General features: G+C 46.4%; 1 protein-coding gene across 2 annotated transcripts; it reads right to left on the bottom strand.

The window, feature by feature from the left end:
- Positions 1-16,662: 16,662 nt before the first annotated feature.
- LOC117998173 (paraneoplastic antigen-like protein 8A) lies at positions 16,663-20,776 on the bottom strand. Of its 2 annotated transcripts, none has more exons than XM_034986815.1 (2): positions 20,539-20,776; positions 16,663-19,991 (listed from the first exon to the last, which is right to left on the bottom strand). In XM_034986815.1, exon 2 carries the CDS (start codon positions 19,913-19,915, stop codon positions 18,419-18,421), a length of 1,497 nt encoding a protein of 498 aa, XP_034842706.1. In that variant the 5' UTR covers positions 19,916-19,991; positions 20,539-20,776; the 3' UTR covers positions 16,663-18,418. The 2 variants fall into 2 exon arrangements, with proteins under 2 accessions (XP_034842706.1, XP_034842705.1); XM_034986814.1 differs by lacking the exon at positions 20,539-20,776 and adding an exon at positions 20,136-20,382.
- Between the last annotated feature and the right edge of the window lie 218 nt (positions 20,777-20,994).

The raw sequence follows: 20,994 nt of genomic DNA, 5'->3' as shown, positions 1-20,994 counted from the left end.
CTCCCTCTCATGTTCTCTGTCTCTCATTCTCTCTCTCTCAAATAAATAAATAAAATCTTAAAAAAAAAAAAGAGTAAGATGCTAAAATAATAAATGATTATTGTAAAAGCTGCTGATTTTGTGACAAAAACAACTATGAAGGGCTTACACATATTTAAAGAGAGAAGTAGATGCAAATATTAGAGAATGTGGTGGCCACACACATTTTGGTGGTTTGTTTTTTTGTGTGTTTTTTTTTTTTTTTTTTTTTTTGCGATACACATTTAAGAAGGACATAATGCCCAAGCCAAAATTGATTTTTTAAATAATAAAAGAACAAACAATAAAGATTGGACTTTATTGTGATTTATTATGATTCTAATCTTTTTGAATGATTGAGTGTACTAGTATTCATAACATTATATAAAATAACTATTAAGAACTAAATTTAAGGGGTGCCTGGCCGGCTCAGTCAGAAGAGCGCATGACTCTTGATCTTGGGGTCATGAGTGCCAGGCCCATGTAGAGATTATTTAAATAAATAGAACTTTAGGGTGTCTTGGTGGCTCAGTCCGTTAAGCGTCTGCCTTCAGCTCAGGTCATGATCCCAGGATCCTGGGATCGAGTCCCGCATCGCACTGGGGGGGGGGGGTCCCTGCTCAGTGGGGAGCCTGCTTCTCCCTCTGCCTCTGCCCCTCCCTGCTGCTTGTACTCTCTCTCTCATGCTATTTCTCTCAAATAAATAAATTAAAAATAAATAAAACTTTAAAAATAATAGTTATTTCATTGCATTTAAGCCGCGACTCATTCAAGAAAAATAATTAGAAATTAAAAGCAGAACGTCAAGTTTGCTACCTTTTTAAAAAAGATTTTATTTATGGGGCGCCTGGGTGGCTCAGTCGTTAAGCGTCTGCCTTCGGCTCGGGTCATGATCCCAGGGTCCTGGGATCGAGCCCCGCGTCGGGCTCCCTGCTCGGCGGGAAGCCTGCTTCTCCCTCTCCCACTCCCTCTGCTTGTGTTCCCTCTCTCGCTGTGTCTCTCTGTCAAATAAATAAAATCTTTAAAAAAATAAATAAAAAAAATAAAAATAAATAAAAAAGATTTTATTTATTTATTTATTTATTTATTTATTTATTTATTTGACAGAGAGAGAGAAAGAGCACAAGCAGAGGGAGCAGCAGAGGGAGAGGGAGAAGCAGGCTCCCTGCTCAGCTGGGAGCCCGACATGGGGCTCGATTCCCGGACCCCGGGATCACGACCGGAGCCAAAGGCAGACACTCAACAACTGAGCCACCCAGGCATCTCAAGTTTGCTACTTTAAAATTTGGGGGAAATACTCCAAAATCAACTGTAACATCCATGATGAATCATCTTTGATCCGGATATGTGAAGTATAAAACAATAGAGAATTTTATTTTTAATTTTGGACCTCGATGCAGAGAATTAGGTTACTCACAAGCCCCCTTCTGTGATCTCCTCTTGTCCCCGGCGCTCTTTAGTTTCTGCTTTATGTATGCACCTGATTTATTTGTCCCGTTTATAATAAACACTTTTGAATCTACTACCCAACTTGTAAGGCGCTGACAGTGCATTACAATAATTAATTGTGGTGGATTGTTAAAATAATGGCCCTCGATGAAGCATGCCTCCCCAAGCCACGCCCCTTTGCGGCGTGACTTTGCCCTTGGCCCGGGGGGCGGGTCGGCTTCCCGCCTCCTGGATCTGGGCGGCTCTTGTGACTGCTCTGACCAATAGCAGGAGGCAGAATGATACAGTGTGTCCAAGCTAGATCTTGAGGGACCTCACTGCTTCTGCTCTTGTCATACACAGAATCATATAACACATAAACACAAAACATGCATGCATATGCACACACATATATACATACATTATTCACACATATACATGCACCTACACATAGAGAGATGTGCTGGTATATACATAAAGCATCTCTTCTCTTTGGAAGGAAAATTGAGAACGTATTATGGTCGTTGGTTTTGGGGGGGAGGCGGAGGAGGGGTACGATGGCGGAGTGCTTTCTATTTTCAATCCTGCGCTGTTGGAATGTCTAACGCTGTGCATATTTTGTTTTAAAATGTCCACGGGGGCTATTTTTGCTGTGGGATTATGGGTCATCTCTTGTTCGTTCTTTATATGGACCCTTATTAAATAAAAACCGATCCACCACAACCTAAAAATAACATGTGTTCGAAGCCAAGACCACAATATTGGCTGCAACTACAGGGATTCTTTTCTCTTTCCTTTTTTCCTTTTTATTTTTCTGCAGGTCTGATCGCTCCTATAAATCTGTTGCCTGAATAAAACACATAGCTCTATCTGAACACCCCAGCCCCAACACGTCCACACATGTGAGACTGTCCAACTCGGCAGCTGCCACCGCTCACATTCCTCAGGCTCCGAGAAATGACAGGAGCATCTGCCCAGGATTTATTCAGCCTTGGTGACATAAAAACTTTATAACAACAAATGATTGTGTAATGAGCCTGAACACAGGGTTTGCTGTGAGTCTAAAAGGCTGCATTCCAGCAAATTCAGGGTGTTTCCCTCGTGACTTTTTCATTTGTGATAAGAAATGACAAGAGTTTTGCAATTCTGCTTGGGGGGAAAAAGAATTCCCCCATGGCTCCACTTCGAATCCTTCTGGATCTGGGTAATGGCGATTAGAATAAGCAGCTGTTTAAAACCAGGTCACACGAGCCAAGGCATTGTTGAAAAGAAAATGAGACCAGCGCATTTAATAACCATTAAAATGTTCAAGGAAAATACAATTTAAAAAATACAATAAATAAAGGTTTTGGGGGTGCCTGGCTGGCTCAATTGGTAGAACATGTGACTCTTGATCTCAGGGTTGTGAGTTCAAGCCCCACGCTGGGTGCAGAGATTACTTAAAATATAAATAAATAAATTTCTTTAAAAAAAAAAGGTCTTGAAAATAGAGGGGGAAAACACATCAGCAGGATGATTTTAAATACACGCATTCACAGTCTGTCAGTTTTTAAAACTTTATGATTCTCCGGTCACATACAAGCTTTAGAATTCAAATGTATCAACCTTGCCGCTAGGAAACTTCTGAGTTTTGTTTTTCTTTTTAGGAAAACATTAGCTCCACTTTAAGAGCATCTATGAACACACCATTTGTTTTATTTTAACTCCAGTAGAGTTAACACAATTTACCGTGGTTTGCATTTAAATTTTGGACCCATTTGGAATTTATCTCAGTAAAAGGGACATAGGAATCCAGCTTTTATTTCTCTATTCTCCAAAGGGTTGGCCACTTGGTTCTTATCTTGTCTGCTGATTTGCAATAATACGGTCTTCATCAAACCCGAAAATCTCGTCTTTGGGGGCACCAAACTGTTAGGAATGTCATACATTTATGATGCATTTTGTAGCCAGACAGGGCTTACTCGGCACCCCGCCCCTCCCCCACCATTACACTTCCTTTCCAAAATTTCTCGGTTACTTTCCTACCGTAACAAGTTTTCAACAGCTTAATTTGCAACTCATATGTAACCTCAAGGAGCTGGGACAAAGAGGTAGTGGGGAGTTTGTTTTTCAGTTAAGTTACTAAAACCATGGACAGCTGTTCACATTGCTCAGCCTCAATGTCAAAGTCACCGGGAGGCACCCAGCCAGCGCCCCACCCCCCCAGCACGTGAGCAGGCACTCAGTTGTTACGCCTTCACTTGCTTTTACAGACTGATCACGCAGGGACTGGAGCTTTTCCATGGCAGCTGTCCCTGAGGTTTCCTTGTCATTGAGTTGAGCGTGACAAGGCATCTGTTTTGCAGAAATAGTTGCTAGTTTTTCAGGAGCGGACATGCCTGTACCCCAAATCTAAACTTTAACCAGTGTTCTGCAGGGATACACCTTCCAACACAAAGATGCTTTATAAGTGCAAATATTTGTTCAGAAATGGCAGGAGACACTTCTAGGAACTGTAGGAAAATCTGGTTAACTTAGCAATGTCCGTGAATGTGGCTTTGGGACTAATTCAACCTCTTTCTAAGTACCGTGTTGTTTTTTACAGCAAAGAAAAATAGAGAAAATGAAAAATGTCCAACTATCTTGACACGTCGGCATTTTAAAAACTTATGTTATCAAATGTGAGAATTACAGTTAGGGACAGTAATAACGTGTCCCCATATCACAAGCCCCACCCCCGTGCCACCTCCACTGAGTTCCCCATCTCAGAAGTAATGTCTTCACAGTTATTTTTTCCCTCCAGGAAAAAAAAAAATTGATGCATATCCTACCATTTGTATAACCACATAATGGTTTTCATTTATATGGAAATGACTGATCTCACGTGGCCCCTACTGCACCTCGGTATTTTTCACGTAAAATATTTTCCGAGCTGTTCTGCATCAGCGAAAGACATCTCAGCCTTTCTTTTTAAGGCCCAGGGAGCATCCCATCCTCCCACAATTAATTCTTCCAGTTCCATATTGACGGGCACTTGGATTACTTTCACTTTTCACTCTTACACAGACTCCCCTTCGATATTTCTCGAGTGGGTACTGTGGTGTGCATTTGAGAGTATATAAGGTTGGAGAAAACCACTAGGACCCAAAACAAGGGCCATCTTAAAAGTGCGACAGCTTTCGCCACATTGTCCCTGGACCGGTTCCCACTCCCGGTGGGATCGAGTGAGATTGTTCTTTGGAAACTTGCCAGCACGGGACATTACACAAAGTCCAGAGCTTTTGCCCACCAGATGCGTGGGACATGGTATCTCACGGGTCTTGTCTAGACCCTCAGCTCCATTCCATCGATCTGTATGTCCATCCTTCCCTCGCGGCTGTTTTTTGCTGTGCATTTCTTTTCTTTTCTTAAAGTTATTTATTTTTAGTAATCTCTACACCCAACATGGGGCTCGAACTCACGACCTGGAGATCAAGTGTCGCATGCTCTTCCAACTGAGCCAGCCAGGCGCCCCACTGCCTTGCTTTGAGTGTGGGGCTGAGCATCTTTTTACGTGTTTATGGCCATTGGTATTTGTTTTTCTGACAATCTCCTATTCTTGTCCCTTGGCCCTTCTTCTCAGGAGTTCTGGATCATTTACATGGATCTGGATCATTTACATAAGATTTTCATGAAGGAAGGTATAAAGACTTTGTCTATTCCCCCCCAGTGTGTCACTGTCTTTTGACTGTTTTTTTTTTCTTTCCCATATAAGAAATTTAGGGACACATGGGTGGCTCAGTTGGTTATGCGTCTGCCTTCGGCTCAGGTCATGATCCCAGGGTCCTGGGATCGAGTCCCGCATCAGGCTCCCTGCTTAGCAGGGATCCTGCTTCTCCTTCTGCCTGCTCTGCCTGCCCCTTCACCTGTTTGTGCATGCTCTCTCTCTTAAAAAAAGAAATTGAACTTTTCTGTGGTCCAGTGGCTAAGTGACTGGTTTTCTTTGAGGGTTTTGCATTACATGAGACAGGAACACCCCAGTCCCAACTTGGGCCCACATTTATGTGGGGGTCACCCGACCTTGGCACTCCCCGAGTCCAGCTGGCTTTGAAAAGCTCTCTCCCCTTCAAGATGTTCAATTACCCACCACTCTTTCTCTCTGCAACTCTTCCAATTTCATCTTTTTTTTTTTTTTAAGATTTTTATTTATTTGTCAGACAGAGAGAGAGCACAAGCAGGGGGAGCGGGAGAAGCAGGCTCCTCACTGAGCAAGGAGCCCGATGTGGGACTCGATCCCAGGACCCTGAGATCATGACCTGAGCCAAAGGCAGACGCTTAACGACTGAGCCACCCAGGCGTCCCTTCCAATTTCATCTTATCCATCTTTTAATCTTTCTAGTATTGATTTTGATGTAAGGCGCAGCTTCTGTTTCCCCAAATAATTAGCTTATTGTCCCAATACCATTTTGTGAATAATTCATCTTTCCCACACGGAGTTGAAGTCCCACCTCTGTCGGAAACGAGATTTGTATATTTATGTAGCTCTGTTCCAGACTTGATATTCTCCCAATCTTCACTCTGTACCAAACTATTTTAATTATAGGTTTATAATACATTTTCCATATTTAATCAGAGCCAATTCCGTTTCATCACTGACCTGTTTTCTGGTTGTTTCAAATGTTTTCCCCTCCCTATTCTTGCACGTTAAAACAGCTCACCTTAGATTCACAGAAAATGCTTCAGTTAAGCATGTACAGAATCTTGAAAAAGCAGTGGTAGGACTTTTTTGCTTCAGAGCTTTGTTCTTGAACATTCTCTAAATGCTCACAATTCTTACCTAAGTGTGAAAGTCATAAAAGGAATACTCAATCACCTCAAATATGAAAGTAGACTATAATCATTGGCATTAGCTACACATTCACTGTTGTTCCAGAACATTCCCGCTGAGGCTGGGGCCCCACGGCTTTACCAGACTACACTCTGCAAGTCCTCTTGTTTTTCCGGTTTTGCAAGAATGGATGAACCCAGGCTGGAATTTTAAAATTTGACCCTTGGGAAGCTAAAAGTGCTCCTAACCAAAAACATGCTGATTTATAAACTCAAATACATATCTAAAGATGACAGGAAACGCCTTCTTCCAAGATCTGCAGCGGAACTAATTTACCCGGCAGTGAGAGGTAATGTGGTTTCCACATGTGTTTGGCTTGGTGGCTTTTTTAATGCAGGGAAAGTATAAAGAACAGCCACCCTACTCCCCTCAAAAAGGATCCATGAGCCAGCTGACAGATTTTTTTAATACTTTTTAAAAAAATTGAATTGAAATTCACATAACATAAAATTAGTCATTTTAAAGTGTACAATTCAGGGGCGCCTGGCTGGCTCAGTCAGCAGAGCATGCGAGGCTTGGTCTCAGGGTCGAGTTCCAGTCCCACACTGGGGGTAGAGTTTACTTTAAAAAACAATTAAAAAAATAAATAAATAAATAAAGCGTACCATTCAGTGGGCATTTAGTGGATTCACCACCACCTCTATCTAGTTCCAGAATATTTTCATCACTGCAAAAGGAAACCCTTACTCACTAAGCACCAGCTCCTCATTCCCCCACCCTGGACCCCAGCAACCACTTAATCTACTTTCCCTCCTTTCCCTCCCTATAGATTTCCCGAGTCTGGACATTTCATATAAATAGAATCGTACGATATGTGGCTTTTTGTGCCTGGTTTCTTTCATTTAGCTTAATGTTTTAGAGATTCAGCCACATCATAGCACATATCAGTACTTCATTCTTTTTATGGCTGAATACTTGCTACTTAAGAAAAATAAAAACAATATGAGTGCTTAGTTAGAAATTGACAAAGTAGGGGCGCCTGGTTGGCTTAGTCGGTTGAGCGTCCGACTCTTGATCTCGGCTCAGGTCTTGATCTCAGGACTGTGAGTTCAAGCCCCGCATTGGGCTCCATGTTGGGTGTGGGGCCTACTTAAAAAAATTTGACAAATATAGGAAACCAGAATAAACCCCTTCTTCTCCCTCTTCCTGTCCCTGCCACTCCCCCTGCTTGTACTCTTCCTGTCAAATAAATAAAAATCTTAAAGAAAAGAAAAGAAAAGAAAAGAAAATGTATCTACCTGAACACTTAAGATATGCTAACTTTCCAGTAAAAGGTTTTGAAGGTATGGCCTGGAAAGCAGCATTCAGAGATCCGTTTCTTTTTCTTTTTCTTTTTTAAGATTTTATTTATTTGAAAGAGAGAGTGTGAGTGGGGGGCGGGGGTAGGGGGCAGAGGGAGAAGCAGGCTTCCCGCTGAGGAGGAAACCCCACGCTCGATCCCAGGACCCCAGGATCATGGCCTGAGCCAAAGGCAGAGCTTAACAACTGAGCCACCCAGGCGCCCCTGTGAAATACAGTATCATTAACTATGGTCACCATGCTATAGCGTTGCTTCTGTTTTTACCTAAATGTCTCTTGATTTCATTTTTACATTTACGTCTTTGAGCCATCTGGAAGGTATTTGGGAAAACAAAGAAAGAGGTGGAGAATCCAACTTTAGTCTTTTCTTCCAAATGGCCAGCCAGTTTCGTAAGCACCAGCCATGCTGAGAAAAAATCTCTTTTCTTTTCTACTAATTTAAAATAAATAGCACCCTGCTTAGAGTCTGAATTTCCAGATATATGACATTTTATTTCTGGATTCATCATTCTGCCCCGCTGTTTTTTTGACCTGTTTCTTCCTCATGAACAAACTATACTAACATCACTGCTTTATAATCCATGTCATTGTCTGCCGGCTCACCTGCCCACATTGATTTGTGTTCTGAATGTTCTGGCCGTTCTCAGAGGGTAGCAGATTTTAAATAGTTTGCCTTGTAATGTCAGGATGTGGTTCAGTTAAACCAATCCAGATGCTGGCAAGCCAACAATGGAGAATTTGATTCATCTGGAATCATTAACATCCTCCAATAACTGAACACCTGCCCCCTCAGAAATGTCAAGGTCACAGGCTGCAACAGGACAACCTTCTCCAGCAGCTCCTCTGGGGTGTAGATCTGTTGTACCCTCACCATGGACCAAGCAGCATCCCCCAAACATCTCGAGCCCCTTGACCTTGAACTGAATGTGACATCCACACACATGAGATGTGGATCACATGCACGATTTTATAAGAACAAATGTGTCAGGTCTGAATTTTAAACACAGACCCATGCTGGGCTACAAATGGTTGTCTTATTTCTTTACTTACTTATTTATTGCTTTACTTATTTATTTTTAAGTAGGCTCCATGCCCAGCATGGAGCCCAACGTGGGGCTTGAACTCACGACCCTGAGATCAAGACCCGAGCCCTGAGATCAACACTTGAACCGAGATCAAGAGTCGGAAGCTCAACCGATTGAGTCATCCAGGCGCCCCTGGACTACAAATGGTCTTAATCCACAGCACACTGATCGGAAGTGTACATGGGCCTGTTGAGTGGGCTGGAGCTGACTTACCCCAAGATTTATAATTGTACACAAAATGCATTAAACCAGCCCCATCGGTGATGTGGCTTGACCGTTCAACATTGCTATGGTTTTTCCACTGTTAATTATTCAGCTCACAGCATTGTCAGGATGAAAATAAAATCTCCCCCTGGTTACTTTTTAAAAATTGCTTTTATAAAAGTTATAAGTTATAAAAGTTAGAGGCAGTGAAATGCACACATTCTAAGTGTCCGAGTCTGTAGGTTTGGGCAGATACGTACACCTGTGCAACCACCAGGCACAGAACATTCCAGCCCTCCACAAAGTTTTCTCGTGCCCTCCCGCAGCCACACTCTGTCCCCCACCGAAGCAAGCACAGCTGTGATTTTTTTGTTCACCCATAGATGAGTTTTTCCTGTTCTGAAAACTTCTCAGAAATGGTATAAGCTGAGTGTTTGTGTCCCCCGCCAAATCCATATGTTGAAATCCAAACCCCCAATGTGATGGTGATGGTTTTAGGTGAGGCTTTGGGGAAGTAATTAGGTGATGAGGGTAGATCCCTCGTGAATGGGATTCGTGCCCTTTAGGAGACCCCAGAGAGACCCCTTGCCCTCTCTCCTCCATGTGAGGGTAAAGGGACAAGTCACTCGTCTACGACCTGGAAGAGGACTCTCCCCAGAACCATGTTGACACCCTGATCGTGGATGTCCTGCATGCAAAACTGTGAGAAATAGATGTCTGTGGCTTATACGCCACCTAGTCTGTGGTATTATGAACTAAGATAAGTACGCCTTTGCGATTTGTCCATATTGTTGTGGGTATCAGTCCTTCATTCCTTTTTATTATTGAGTGACATTCTCTTGAATGGATGTGCCACTCCTAGGAATCTACCCAAGGGAAACGAGAACATTTGAGTGGTTTCCAGGTTTGGGCTATTATGAGCAAGATGCTGCTATGAATATTCATGTACGTGGCTTCAGTGGACATGTTTTCATTTCTCTTGGGTAAATCCTTAGGATTGGAATGCCTGGGTCACACAACAGGCGTTTAACGTTTTCAGAAACTTCCAAATAGTTCTCTAAAGTGGTTGTACTATCTCTGGCTACTTTTATTTCATTAATTAATTAATTCATTATTTAATTAATGATTTGTGTGTGTGGTTGTAATATTCAAAGAGTATTTAAAAGCAAGATATGAAAAGTGAGACTCTCCATATCACTATTCAAATCCTCCATGGTCCCTGTCGCCAAAATAACAACGGCGACAGTTTCTTTTTTTTTTTTTAAAGATTTTATTTATTTATTTGAGAGAGAGAGAGAGACAGCGAGAGAGGGAACACAAGCAGGGTGAGTGGGAGAGGGAGAAGCAGGCACCCCGCGGAGCAGGGAGCCCGATGCGGGGCTCGATCCCAGGACCCTGAGATCATGACCTGAGCCGAAGGCAGATGCTTAACGACTGAGCCACCCAGGCGCCCCCCCCTTTTTTTTTTAAGATTTTATTTACCACAGCGACAGTTTCTTACTACTGCTTTTTTACTTATCACTTCCAGAGAAATAAATTATTCATATACCAGCACTTATATATAAATCTTCCTTCATCTTTAAACAACTGCGATCTTAATATGCATTCTTGTGAATTTTTCCTTAAATGACGGCCTAGAAAGCCTTTCACATCAGCACATGGTATTTCATCCTAAGAATGCCCAATGGATGACTTAATCAGCCCTGAAATCACAGGCATCTAGAGCATCTCGACTGGACAAATCCACCTTCCCACCAATAGCGGGTGAGACCGACCATTTCTCCACAGCCTCAACAGCAGTGGGTTTTTATCCAGCTTTTAAATTTCTGATTGGTGAAAAACTATAATTTATTGCTTTTAAAAAATTTTTAAAGATTTTATTTATTTTTTATTTTTTATTTTTTAAAGATTTTATTTATTTATTTGACAGAGAGAGACACAGCGAGAGAGGGAACACAAGCAGGGGGAGTGGGAGAGGGAGAAGCAGGCTTCCCGCCGAGCAGGGAACCCGATGCGGGGCTTGATCCCGGGACCCTGGGATCATGACCTGAGCTGGAGGCAGACGCTTAATGACTGAGCCACCCAGGCGCCCCTTAAAGATTTTATTTTTAAGTAATCTCGACACCGATTGTGGGGCTCAAACTTACAACCCTGAGATCAAGAGTCATGTGCTTCACCAACTGAGCCAGCCAGGTGCCCCCATATAATTCATTGTTTTTGATTCTTATATAGGAATGGGGTTGAATGTTCCTGTCACACCCTTATTAGCCATCTTGATTTCTTTTCTCTAAACTACATGTTCATGGCCTTTGTGTATTTTTCTGTCAGGCTTTTTCTTATTTCCTATTAACTTTTGGTAAGTGAATTAGCCCATGTCTGTTATATAATGCTGTTAATATTTTTCCCAGTTTGTGGTTTTCATCTTTTCCCCTCACTTTCTTTTCAGGGGTGAGAAGCACAGACTCTACACTTCTAAATGAATTAAACGACGCATAGCAAGTTTACGTTGTTACGTGTTATGCACAGATTTTTTGATGATGTGGTCACCCCTACCTAGTATGTTTTGTTTTTTTTTTTTCCCAGACATTTCCATATCTTCCTACAGGAGAACAATTTTTCAAGAGCTCGTTTTGTAGAGCCAGGATATGGCTTTGGTGAAATGGAGCCAGAAGCTTGAAAGTGGGAGTCACAGGAAATGTGGTATCGTAACGGAAACAACTAAGCCTCGGACAACTCCTTGTCTTACTCAAAATCGCCCAAGTCACGGGAGAAATGCCCATCTCACACAGAGCACTAAGATGATCCCTAAAGCCATGTTGCCACGCTGAGACCTGCCCTGCATTCTCTTGCTAGTACATGGCCATCAGGCCTGGACAAGATCCAGGGCCGGATCTGTGGGAGCCATGCCTGACATTTCACTGAGCAGGACTCATGCGCTGGGTTGAGCCGGGACTCCTGGGGGCAGTGTTACAGACCTGGACATGCCCTGCAGTGAGCTTTAGCACAGACCCCACAGCTCTCTGGTCTTCCCCAGCACTCTTTCTGCCACAAAAAGTGCAAATCTATAAGCAGAGGTGGATAGAAAAAATTACTGCATCATCTGTGGGGGAATGAGTTAACTGACCACACTATCTAATGTTGTTTGGATTACATAATGCATTTGTTTGGGTGCTTTTAAATGTCTGTGATGTGGTATTTTTTAATGTGGGGAAATATACTAAAAAAAAAAAAAAAAAGGAAATTAATCATCCCAGTAGCACACCACCAAACTGCTATTTTGTAAAAGTGAACACAGGTTGACCAGAGTTCTTTGGGAATATTAGTTGCAATTGTCAGAGATCAATAAAAAAATCCAGAAATTTGGCATCAATTTAAGCAAACAAAGAGGCTCTATGAAGATTTTTCCTAATATTTTAGTAGCAGGGAATACGTAAAGTGTAAAAAGTTTTGCCTAAAAGGTGGCAAATGCTACCTTGCTTTGACTGCATTGATTTCAACAGGAGTGTGGTGAGCTTACTTTTCACGTGATTTCTCAGTCATTTGGAACTTGCCTATTCAGATGCTTTGCCCATTTTTCTATTAGGCTGTTCATCTTTTGCTTATTAATTTGAATTCGTTGTTAATAAAGTTTAAAAATTAGATCGTTGCTGTGATGTATAGTGAATATATTTTCCAAGTGAGCCATTTATCTTCTCCTTCATAGTAACATTTGTCATGAAGTGGCTTTAAATGTTTGTGTTGGGGCGCCTGGGTGGCTCAGTCGGTTAAGCATCTGCCTTCGGCTCAGGTCATGATCTCAGGGTCCTGGGAGCAAGTCCTGCATTGGGCTCCCTGCTCAGTGGGGAGTCTGCTTCTCCCTCTTCCTCTCCCTCTGTGTGCTCTCTCTCTAATAAATAAATAAAATCTTTTAAAAAAATGTTTGTGTTGACAATTGATCTTCTTCCTCTCATGGCCCCTAGGTTTTATATCCTGCTTAGAAAAGCCTTTCTCACACCAGAATGATGGATGAATTCATCTATATTTCCTTCTATAACTTCTGTACTGTTATTTTTAATATTTTATTCTTCGATCTAGCAAATTTATCTTTTATAAGGAAAACTAGCCCCCCCAGCACAAAAGCATCTATTTAATTATCTCTTTTCCCTCTGATCTGCAAAACCACCAAACAAAATATCCCAAATCCACGTGTCTGTTTCTGACTTGCTCTTCTGTTCTACCGCTTTCTCTGTGATTGTGGATTGGGTACATATTTGTATATCTTTTAATAACCCACAAGGCCATCCTTTTTCCTTGTCTGTTCTAGAATTTTCTTGGCTACTCCAGCTGTAAAAAATGTTAAACCATTCACTCTACAATCACGGGAAATGCTCAAATTAAACAGATCCTAAGGCTTGGAAAAATAATGGTAGTTTTTGGGGGTTTTTTTTTGTGTTGAATTTTTAACACTAACAACTGCTTACATCCTACCCACCAAGAGGTATTAGGAGAACACCTCCATTGACAACTGGCACAAAGTCATCTATAATGCCAGATTATGCTACCAAAATTGGTTCCAGGTGCAGGGAAACTGGAGCAGACAGCAGACGGGCTAGAGAAGTTTCTACCATGTGGCTGAGCTCCCCTGCTCCTGTAAGCGCATCATAGAGGGCATCCTTGGGCGGGAATTTTAAAACCAAGGCAGCACAATGAAAAACAATATGGCATTTCTTCAAAATATTACAAATAGAATTATCATAGGACCAGCAATTCCACATCTGGGTACGTACCCCGAAGAGCAGAAGGCAAGAACCCAAAGACTTATTTGTATGCCTACTTTCGTAGCAGCCCTGTGGACTACAGTCAGAAAGGGGAAGCAACCCAAATGCCCCTCAGTGGATGAATGGATGAATGGATAAATGAAATGTGCTATATCCACACGATGAATGTCATTCAACTTTAAAAAAAGAAGGGGGGCGCCTGGGTGGCTCAGTTGGCTAAGCGACTGCCTTCGGCTCAGGTCATGATCCTGGAGTCCTGGGATCGAGTCCCACGTTGGGCTCCCTGCTCAGCAGGGAGTCTGCTTCTCCCTCTGACCCTCCCCTCTCTCATTCTCTCTCATAAATAAATAAATCTTTTAAAAAATAAAATAAAGAAAGAAAGAAAGAAAGAAGGAAATTCGAACACAGGCTACCACTGAGATGAACCTTGAGGACATTACCCTCAGTGAAGCAAGCCAGTCACAAAAAGACAAACACTGTATGAGGCCACTTATAGGAGGTGCCCGGGCTAGCCAAAGTGATGAGATTGAAAGTGGAATGCCGGTGGGGCACCCGGCTGGCTTGGTGGGCGGGGCATGCCACTCCCAATCTTGGGGTTGTGAGTTCGAGCCCCATGTTGGGCCCAAAGCTCACTAAAAAAAAAAAAAAAAAAAAAAAATAGAACGGTGGCTGCTGGGGGCTGGGAGGAGGGGGAATGAGGAATCATTGTTATTGTTTCTAGAGCTTTCATTTTACAAGATGAAGACAGTTGCATGGATGGTGGTGGTGATGGTTGCACGACACTGAATGAACTCGATGCTACTGAACTGCACACTTAAAAATGATGAAGATGGGGGCGCCTGGGTGGCTCAGTCGTTAAGCGTCTGCCTTCGGCTCAGGTCATGATCCCTGGGTCCCGGGATCGAGCCCCGCATCAGGCTCCCTGCTCCGCGGGAAGCCTGCTTCTGCCTCTCCCATGCCCCCTGCCTGTGTTCCTCCTCTCGCTATGTCTCTCTCTGTCAAATAAATAAATAATATATTAAAAAAAATAAAAAAATAAAAAAAATAAAAATGATGAAGATATGTCAAAACTCATCCAACAGGTCACTTAAGATTCGTGCATTTCACTGAATATAAAATATAAAGGGATAATAAACTTACATCTTTATTCTTCACCTATTTGCAATTCAGCACGCGAGGGGCAGCTCTTTCTAGAGCCCCCGTGGGCCCCTGCCCTGGCCACTGTCGCTACTTCGGTCACCTCCTTCCTCCTCACTGGGCTTCCAGCTCTGCCCTCAACCCCCCCCCCGCACCCCGCAGCCTGTGAAAACCCAATTCGGGATCACGACCCTCTGCTCAGAACCTCCCATGGCTCCCAACTCACTCAGACTGAAGCCAAAGCCCATCCTTTCCGAAGCCCACAAGCCTCCCAAACCGCCCTGACCTCACCTCATTTCCTCCTCGCTCCACCTCTCATCTGGCCACACCCACCTCCTCCTCCTCCTCCTGCGCTTTTTCTCAACCACCAGGCATTCCTCACGCTCTCTTCCCTCTGCCTGGGATGCTGTGCCACCAGCCGGCTGCCTGTCTCCCTCCCTCACCTCCCACCTGGGTGTTCAGATGTCACCTCAGAGAGGCCCTCCCTGACCACTATATAAAACAGCCAGCGCTCTTTTCCATATACACACGCACTCATCGGGACCCTCTCCCTCCGCGGATTTCAGGCCTGTACTCACCACCCCTTCGGTATCACGCAGCTCCCTGTGCGCCGTCTACCTCCCACCGGAATGCCAGCCCCAGGAGGGCAGGAAACTTCGTCTGGTTCCTGGCTGTCACGGAGCCCATGCCCAGCACCTCGGGGCTGACCGAACGCACCGATGATCGAGGACACTGCCTTCAGGGCCTTGGACGGGGTGGGGGGGTACGCAGAGGCTCTTGGCATCACTCCCATCTCCCCCAGAGGAATGGTAAAGGCTGGGCCTTGCTCCCAGCACAGCCCTAAGCAGAATGCTGCCCCCTCCCAGAGAGGGGCTGAGAGGCTTCCTTGCAGACAGCCGAGTTCCCAGCATTTCGCCGGGCCCCATCCCTAGGTGTGCCCCCCCACCCCCCAACTTCAGGCCAAGTCAGCCTTTCAGACTCTACTGCCGGCCTGGGTGAACTACAGGGAGTGACTACATCTTGGGAGGTACTTAAAGATGTTGGCCAGATATGGCTTTTCCATAGAGGGAGAGGGGAAAAGCACCCAATCCATAAACCCACTACCCAGGTCTCTATGAGCCTCTACTCCGGCACCTCAGTCACTCCCCTGTCCCCAAACGCCAGCTTCCCTTTTGGTCTCTTGTGCTTCTTCCCTCCCTGACCATCTCCATTGACCTTTCAGAACACCTCGCAGGGGAGGGCGCTGGGGAGGAGAAAACTGAAAAACCTGCTTCTGTCTGAGGGGAGGGGAGGAAAGGGCCTTCCTCTTCCAGCTGCTTTTCAAAGCGAACTAACATTTTCAGATAAATTCATGTCACCAGTTACCTGTTTTCGAACCTTCTAGAAACCCCAAGATCTGCGGGAGAGCCTCTCGAGTTGGTGACAGGCCGCAGAGCAAAGAGGACACCTCAAAGGCATCTTCTGTCACGAAAAACTGTCGATCCTTGCAGGACTGACAGCTCGTGCCAGGCTGGGAGTCTAGGAGAGTGTGTTGTTCACTGGGGGGACCCTCTTCTCAAATAATCCGTGACCTCACCTCTAAGAGCGTCAACAGATACTTAATTTGCTAACCTAATTTTGTAACATACATGTTTGCCTTTACCCATCATGGTGGCCATCTGTTAACACAATGAAGCCCTAATGGACCCGATTTTGAAACCGGGTGCTGGAGAGTCCCAGGCCTCCCTCACCTTGAGAGGCCAGCCCGCTCCTGGGTTTTGTTTTGCACAAACCCAAGGAAAAACCTTGAGATGCCCACGGATGATGCGGATCCGGAGGAAGAGCTGCAAACGGAAACCGGTTTCTTCTCCCCCCAGCCCCAGGCATCTTCAGTTAAGACTCATCCAGGTTTTTGAAATTAACTGTCACGTTTATTTTCAAGGCGGAATTACTAACAACATCTAACAACTGTTCACATTCTCGAGCACAAAAACTGAAGTCAGAAGACAGCCCCTGGACCCATCAAAGGGCTGAAACTCCACGCGACGGTATTACTGAGCGTGAATACATGACGTGCTATCATACAGCTGAACGTCACAGCGTTAACAAGAGCGTGTGAATTACAAAGGGAAACTTCTTCCAGAGCATTACAGCACGGGGCATGCGCGGGACGCAATCTCTTCCACTTGCAACCTCTCTTATCAGCCACACTTAAAAGAAGTTCAGCTATATGCAAATAGATGGCAGAAACAACTCACTGGAGACCTGTACGAAATCAAGTTCACTTAGGAACACAAGGTAATATTCTGATCGTCTCCTCTGTGACGGGCTTGGCTTACGACATTCAAGTTCCAGCTTTTTTTTTTATAGACATGAAAAAAATAAATTCGGTTTACATCTTTGAGCATGCCTTGGGCCTCCCGGGACACTTTTTGAGAACCACTGGTGTTGGGTATCCTGCCCCCTCCCCGTACACACACACACACACACACACACACAGGAAACATGGTATGCTAGTCTATTCGGAGAACAGAAATTAACAGCCAACTTTTTAAGAATTTTTTCCCTCTCTTATTATAACATGAGAAGTGTCTTCAGCCCCAAAGATGTGGAGAGTTTGGTAGTGCTGGATGGACTTGGGGCTGGGAAGCCAGAAGTGCTTGAGTCCTTCCCTACCAATCACCTTTCCTCCCCACAGGCTTCCTGAGAGCATCTGACCCCAAATGGGAGTCCAAGTACCATTTTTATTCACAGAACCTAAACCTCAAACACTTCAAAGCCTAAGCGCACACTCTTGTCCCCCAGAACTAACTCTTGGGGCGTTCCTGCCCTCTGGCTAGTTAACTGGAGGATGGAAGCTGAAGAGCAGGAGGTGCAAGGCAGGCAGGTCTGCTCTGAAGATCTATGCTTAACTTCCTAGTAGGTGAAACAGAGAAGGTGGGAGAAAGGCCCTGCATGTAGAGGTCAGCTCACTCTCCAGGAAGCAGGGAATAAGGATGAAAGGCAGAACATGAACAGACACCCTGCCCATGTACGGAAGAGTGAATATTCTAGGATTTTCCCAGTCTGCTTAGCGATTCTCCAACCTCTGAAGGTGAGTTGAGGGGGAGGGGCAAAAGCAGGCCTGGCAGAGAAAAGAGCAGAGAGGTGCACCTCCCTCCCTTAACCTCTCCCACCTAAGAGCTCATGCATGGTTTTCCTCTGAGAGGCCCATCTCTCCAAACTGGGTCCCTAAGAGTCCAAAGTCATGGTTCATTCCTTAAGGAAAAAAACTTTGTTCCCCATTTGATACTTCGTCCTTGGTCTTCTTTCAACTCATAGGGTATGGGTGGTCCCCCGAATCAAAGCTTTCTGGGTTCTGTGGATAAATCAGAAGAGCTCACCAGGGAAGGAGATGTCATTTGGAATTTCTTTCTTACTTCCTTGGACCTTTTAAGTGTTTGAACATTTCTATCCCGCAACCAGGCTTCCAGAAAACTCCACCCTCAAAGCCATCGACCCTGACAAATGTTCTCACTCCCAACTATTCGATTCTTAACAAGGGAGCTAGGTCGGATGGAGTAGCAGAACGACTGGAGACTACCACAGTGACACTCAAGTAACAAAGGAGAGGTGAGGGGTTTGCTTTGCCACCTCCTGCCCATAGGTGTCCCCAAGGTTGGCCTTCAGGGGCTCCTAGGAGGGAGGTCAGGGCTCCCGCCCTCTAAAACCTCAACTGGTGTGTCATCCTCCTCCACGGCACTGGGGTCCTCCTCGCACACCACCTGACCTGCCACGCCCCCTAGTGCCTCTGCACCGACCTGCTGCTCCTGCTTGGGTTCCCCACTCATCCACTTGCCCTTGCCAGCACAACCCAAATGACTTCTGTTGTCATTCTGACCACTGGAGGCATGAGGAGAGCCTTTCGGCTTGGCCTTTGGGCCCCGAGACGTCGAGGCTGGCAACCCCACGGGCTGGGGGCCTCGAAGGGCCTTCTGAGCTGAGCCATCTCTTCTTGAGCCCAGCCCTTTCTTCCCCATCACCGGCTTCTTCTTGGCATCTTCTGAATCGACAAGGACGTACGAAACAGGGCCCAAGCTCACCTTCTTCTTCTTTCTCACAGGGGCAGGGCTCTTTGCCAAGGCCCAGCCCATGGCCTTCTTCTCTGGGGGGCCCTCCTGACCGCCATCTTGGTCTGACTGTGAAGCGACCCCAGGGCTCACAGCTTCTGACCGGGCATCATGGGATGGGCTGCTGGGAGCCTTCCAGGCACATTTCGCCACAGGCTTTTTCAAAGCCGACTCCTCCTGCTTCACACAGGGCTTTCTGTTGCTCCTGACGGATTCTGACACCTCCATATTTTCAGCACCATCAGCCTCAGGATCCTCCAAGGAGGCTGAGCTGTTGGAATGGTGGCCTTTGGGCTTCTTCCAGAGCACTGATTCCTGCTTAGTGTTTTTTTTCTGCTTCTTTCTCCTGGAGCGACTTTTAGCTCCAACCCGGCTAACCAGAGGTTTGGGAGGGTCACCTTTGTCTTCCAGGTCATTCCAGGTGTCGGGATTCTCCATCTTCAAAGCAGACCCTAGTTCTGCAGCCCCCCCTGGCTCCTTCTTGACCTTCCTCCACGCTGCTAAAGCTGAGATTGCTACTGCCTGGGCATCAACCACTTCCTGAGCCCTAGCTTCCTGGCGGCCGCGGATCTCGGCATCCATGTAGAAGATGATTTGCACCACTGCCCCCAGGAGCACCCCCAAAGCTTCTGCCCAGTTCTCTGGGGACTGATTCTGGGGCCGTGGGGGGTGGCTAAACTGGAGCAGGCGGACCACATCCTCCCAGGTACGCCCCTCGGCATCCAGGAATTCATTCAGATTTTTCAGAAACTCAGCATCCTGGGTGGGGTCTCTACAAACCACTCTCCAGACGCCCCCCCTTCCTGGGAATTCCCGGGGTATGGCCCTGAGATTCACACCCTCTCCGACCTCAATGAGGGCAGCTTTGGCATTCTCTTCCCTCAGAAAAATCTTATTGAGCACGAAGTATGGGCCCAGCGGGGAGAGGACCCCATTCAAAGTCTCCTCAATTTCTGCTTGACCACAGTCCTCTGGGATGCCCGTGACCAACAGGGACCTGTGGATGTCCACCTCCATCCCCCGGCACCAGTCCTCCAGAAGGTTCGTGGCCATGGTCGCGGACACCTGGCGGCTCTAATCCCACGTGCACTCAACAGTCTGTAAGATGGACGGTCCCCAGATATTAATCCTGTAAGGTGACAGGATAGGGAGGTCAGATTCCCCAGAAGACGGCCAGGCTCAGAGATCTCGGCTGCCCCCCGCGCGGCGGGCCTACTGGCGGCCTCGCGCTTCCCCAGGCCCCTCCTCCCCCAACCGGGCCCCGGGTGCTCACACGTGTCCTGCGACCCGCCGAGAACCGCGCTCGGCCCTGCCCCGGGCCCGGCCGGCGGCCGCCCAGCAGGGATCTGGCAGCCCCGCCCCCGGCCGCCGGGTCTGGTCGGGCAGAGGACAGGCCGCCGGGATGCAGCCGCTCGCCAGGCGCCTGCTCGGCCCACCCAGGCCGGCTGCTCCCGGCCGGAGGGGCCGAGAAGCCGGCGTCCGCTCCCGCCCGGGCCCCGGCGGGTCACGCGGCGTCTCGCGTCGATCCCCGCAGCTGCGCGGAGCCGAGGCCGGCGTCGCAGCGCGCGCTTGCGCACTTGCGTCCGCGCCGGTCCAGCGGTCGTCATGGCAACCGGCCATGGCTGCGGACGCGCCCTCCGGCCCGGGCGGGGGGTAGGGGGCGTTCAGCCGCTCACCGAGCAAAGGGTCTGCGCCTTCTCCGATTTTCCCTCCAGACGCACTCCTTCCACTCTTTTCAGTTCAGCGTGGGCCTCGGGGACCGGGGTGGAGTGCCCCGACTTCTATGATGACAACCACTTAGCCCTCCTAACCTCTCCCTTCCTGCTGGGTTCAGCCCACGGGACTCCTGGGAGCCACCAGGAACCTGAGGGCGAGAGGAAACAGCAGCTTTAATCCCCCCTGAGTTCCTCTAACAAAGCCGAAGCTCCTGACAGCTCTGTCATTCGGCCACAGTTACCCTGCTTCCAGAAATACCCAGGAGCTTCTGGAAACTCCCGCCTTCTGCCCCACGTGCCCTGCAAGTCTGGGCATAGTGCCTCACCTCTCCTTGGAGGCTTCCTCAACTTGCTGCCCACAGGCAACACCTTTGTTGGTGGTTAACGAAACACTTCTCAATGACTCAGTTTGAGTTG

Source organism: Mirounga leonina, unplaced genomic scaffold, assembly GCF_011800145.1.
Source record: "Mirounga leonina isolate KUSES-001 unplaced genomic scaffold, KU_Mleo_1.0 Mir_376, whole genome shotgun sequence".
NCBI lineage: Eukaryota > Metazoa > Chordata > Mammalia > Carnivora > Phocidae > Mirounga > Mirounga leonina.
The sequence above is the reverse complement of the archived record's forward strand: the minus strand, read 5'-3'. Positions and strand labels throughout refer to the sequence as shown.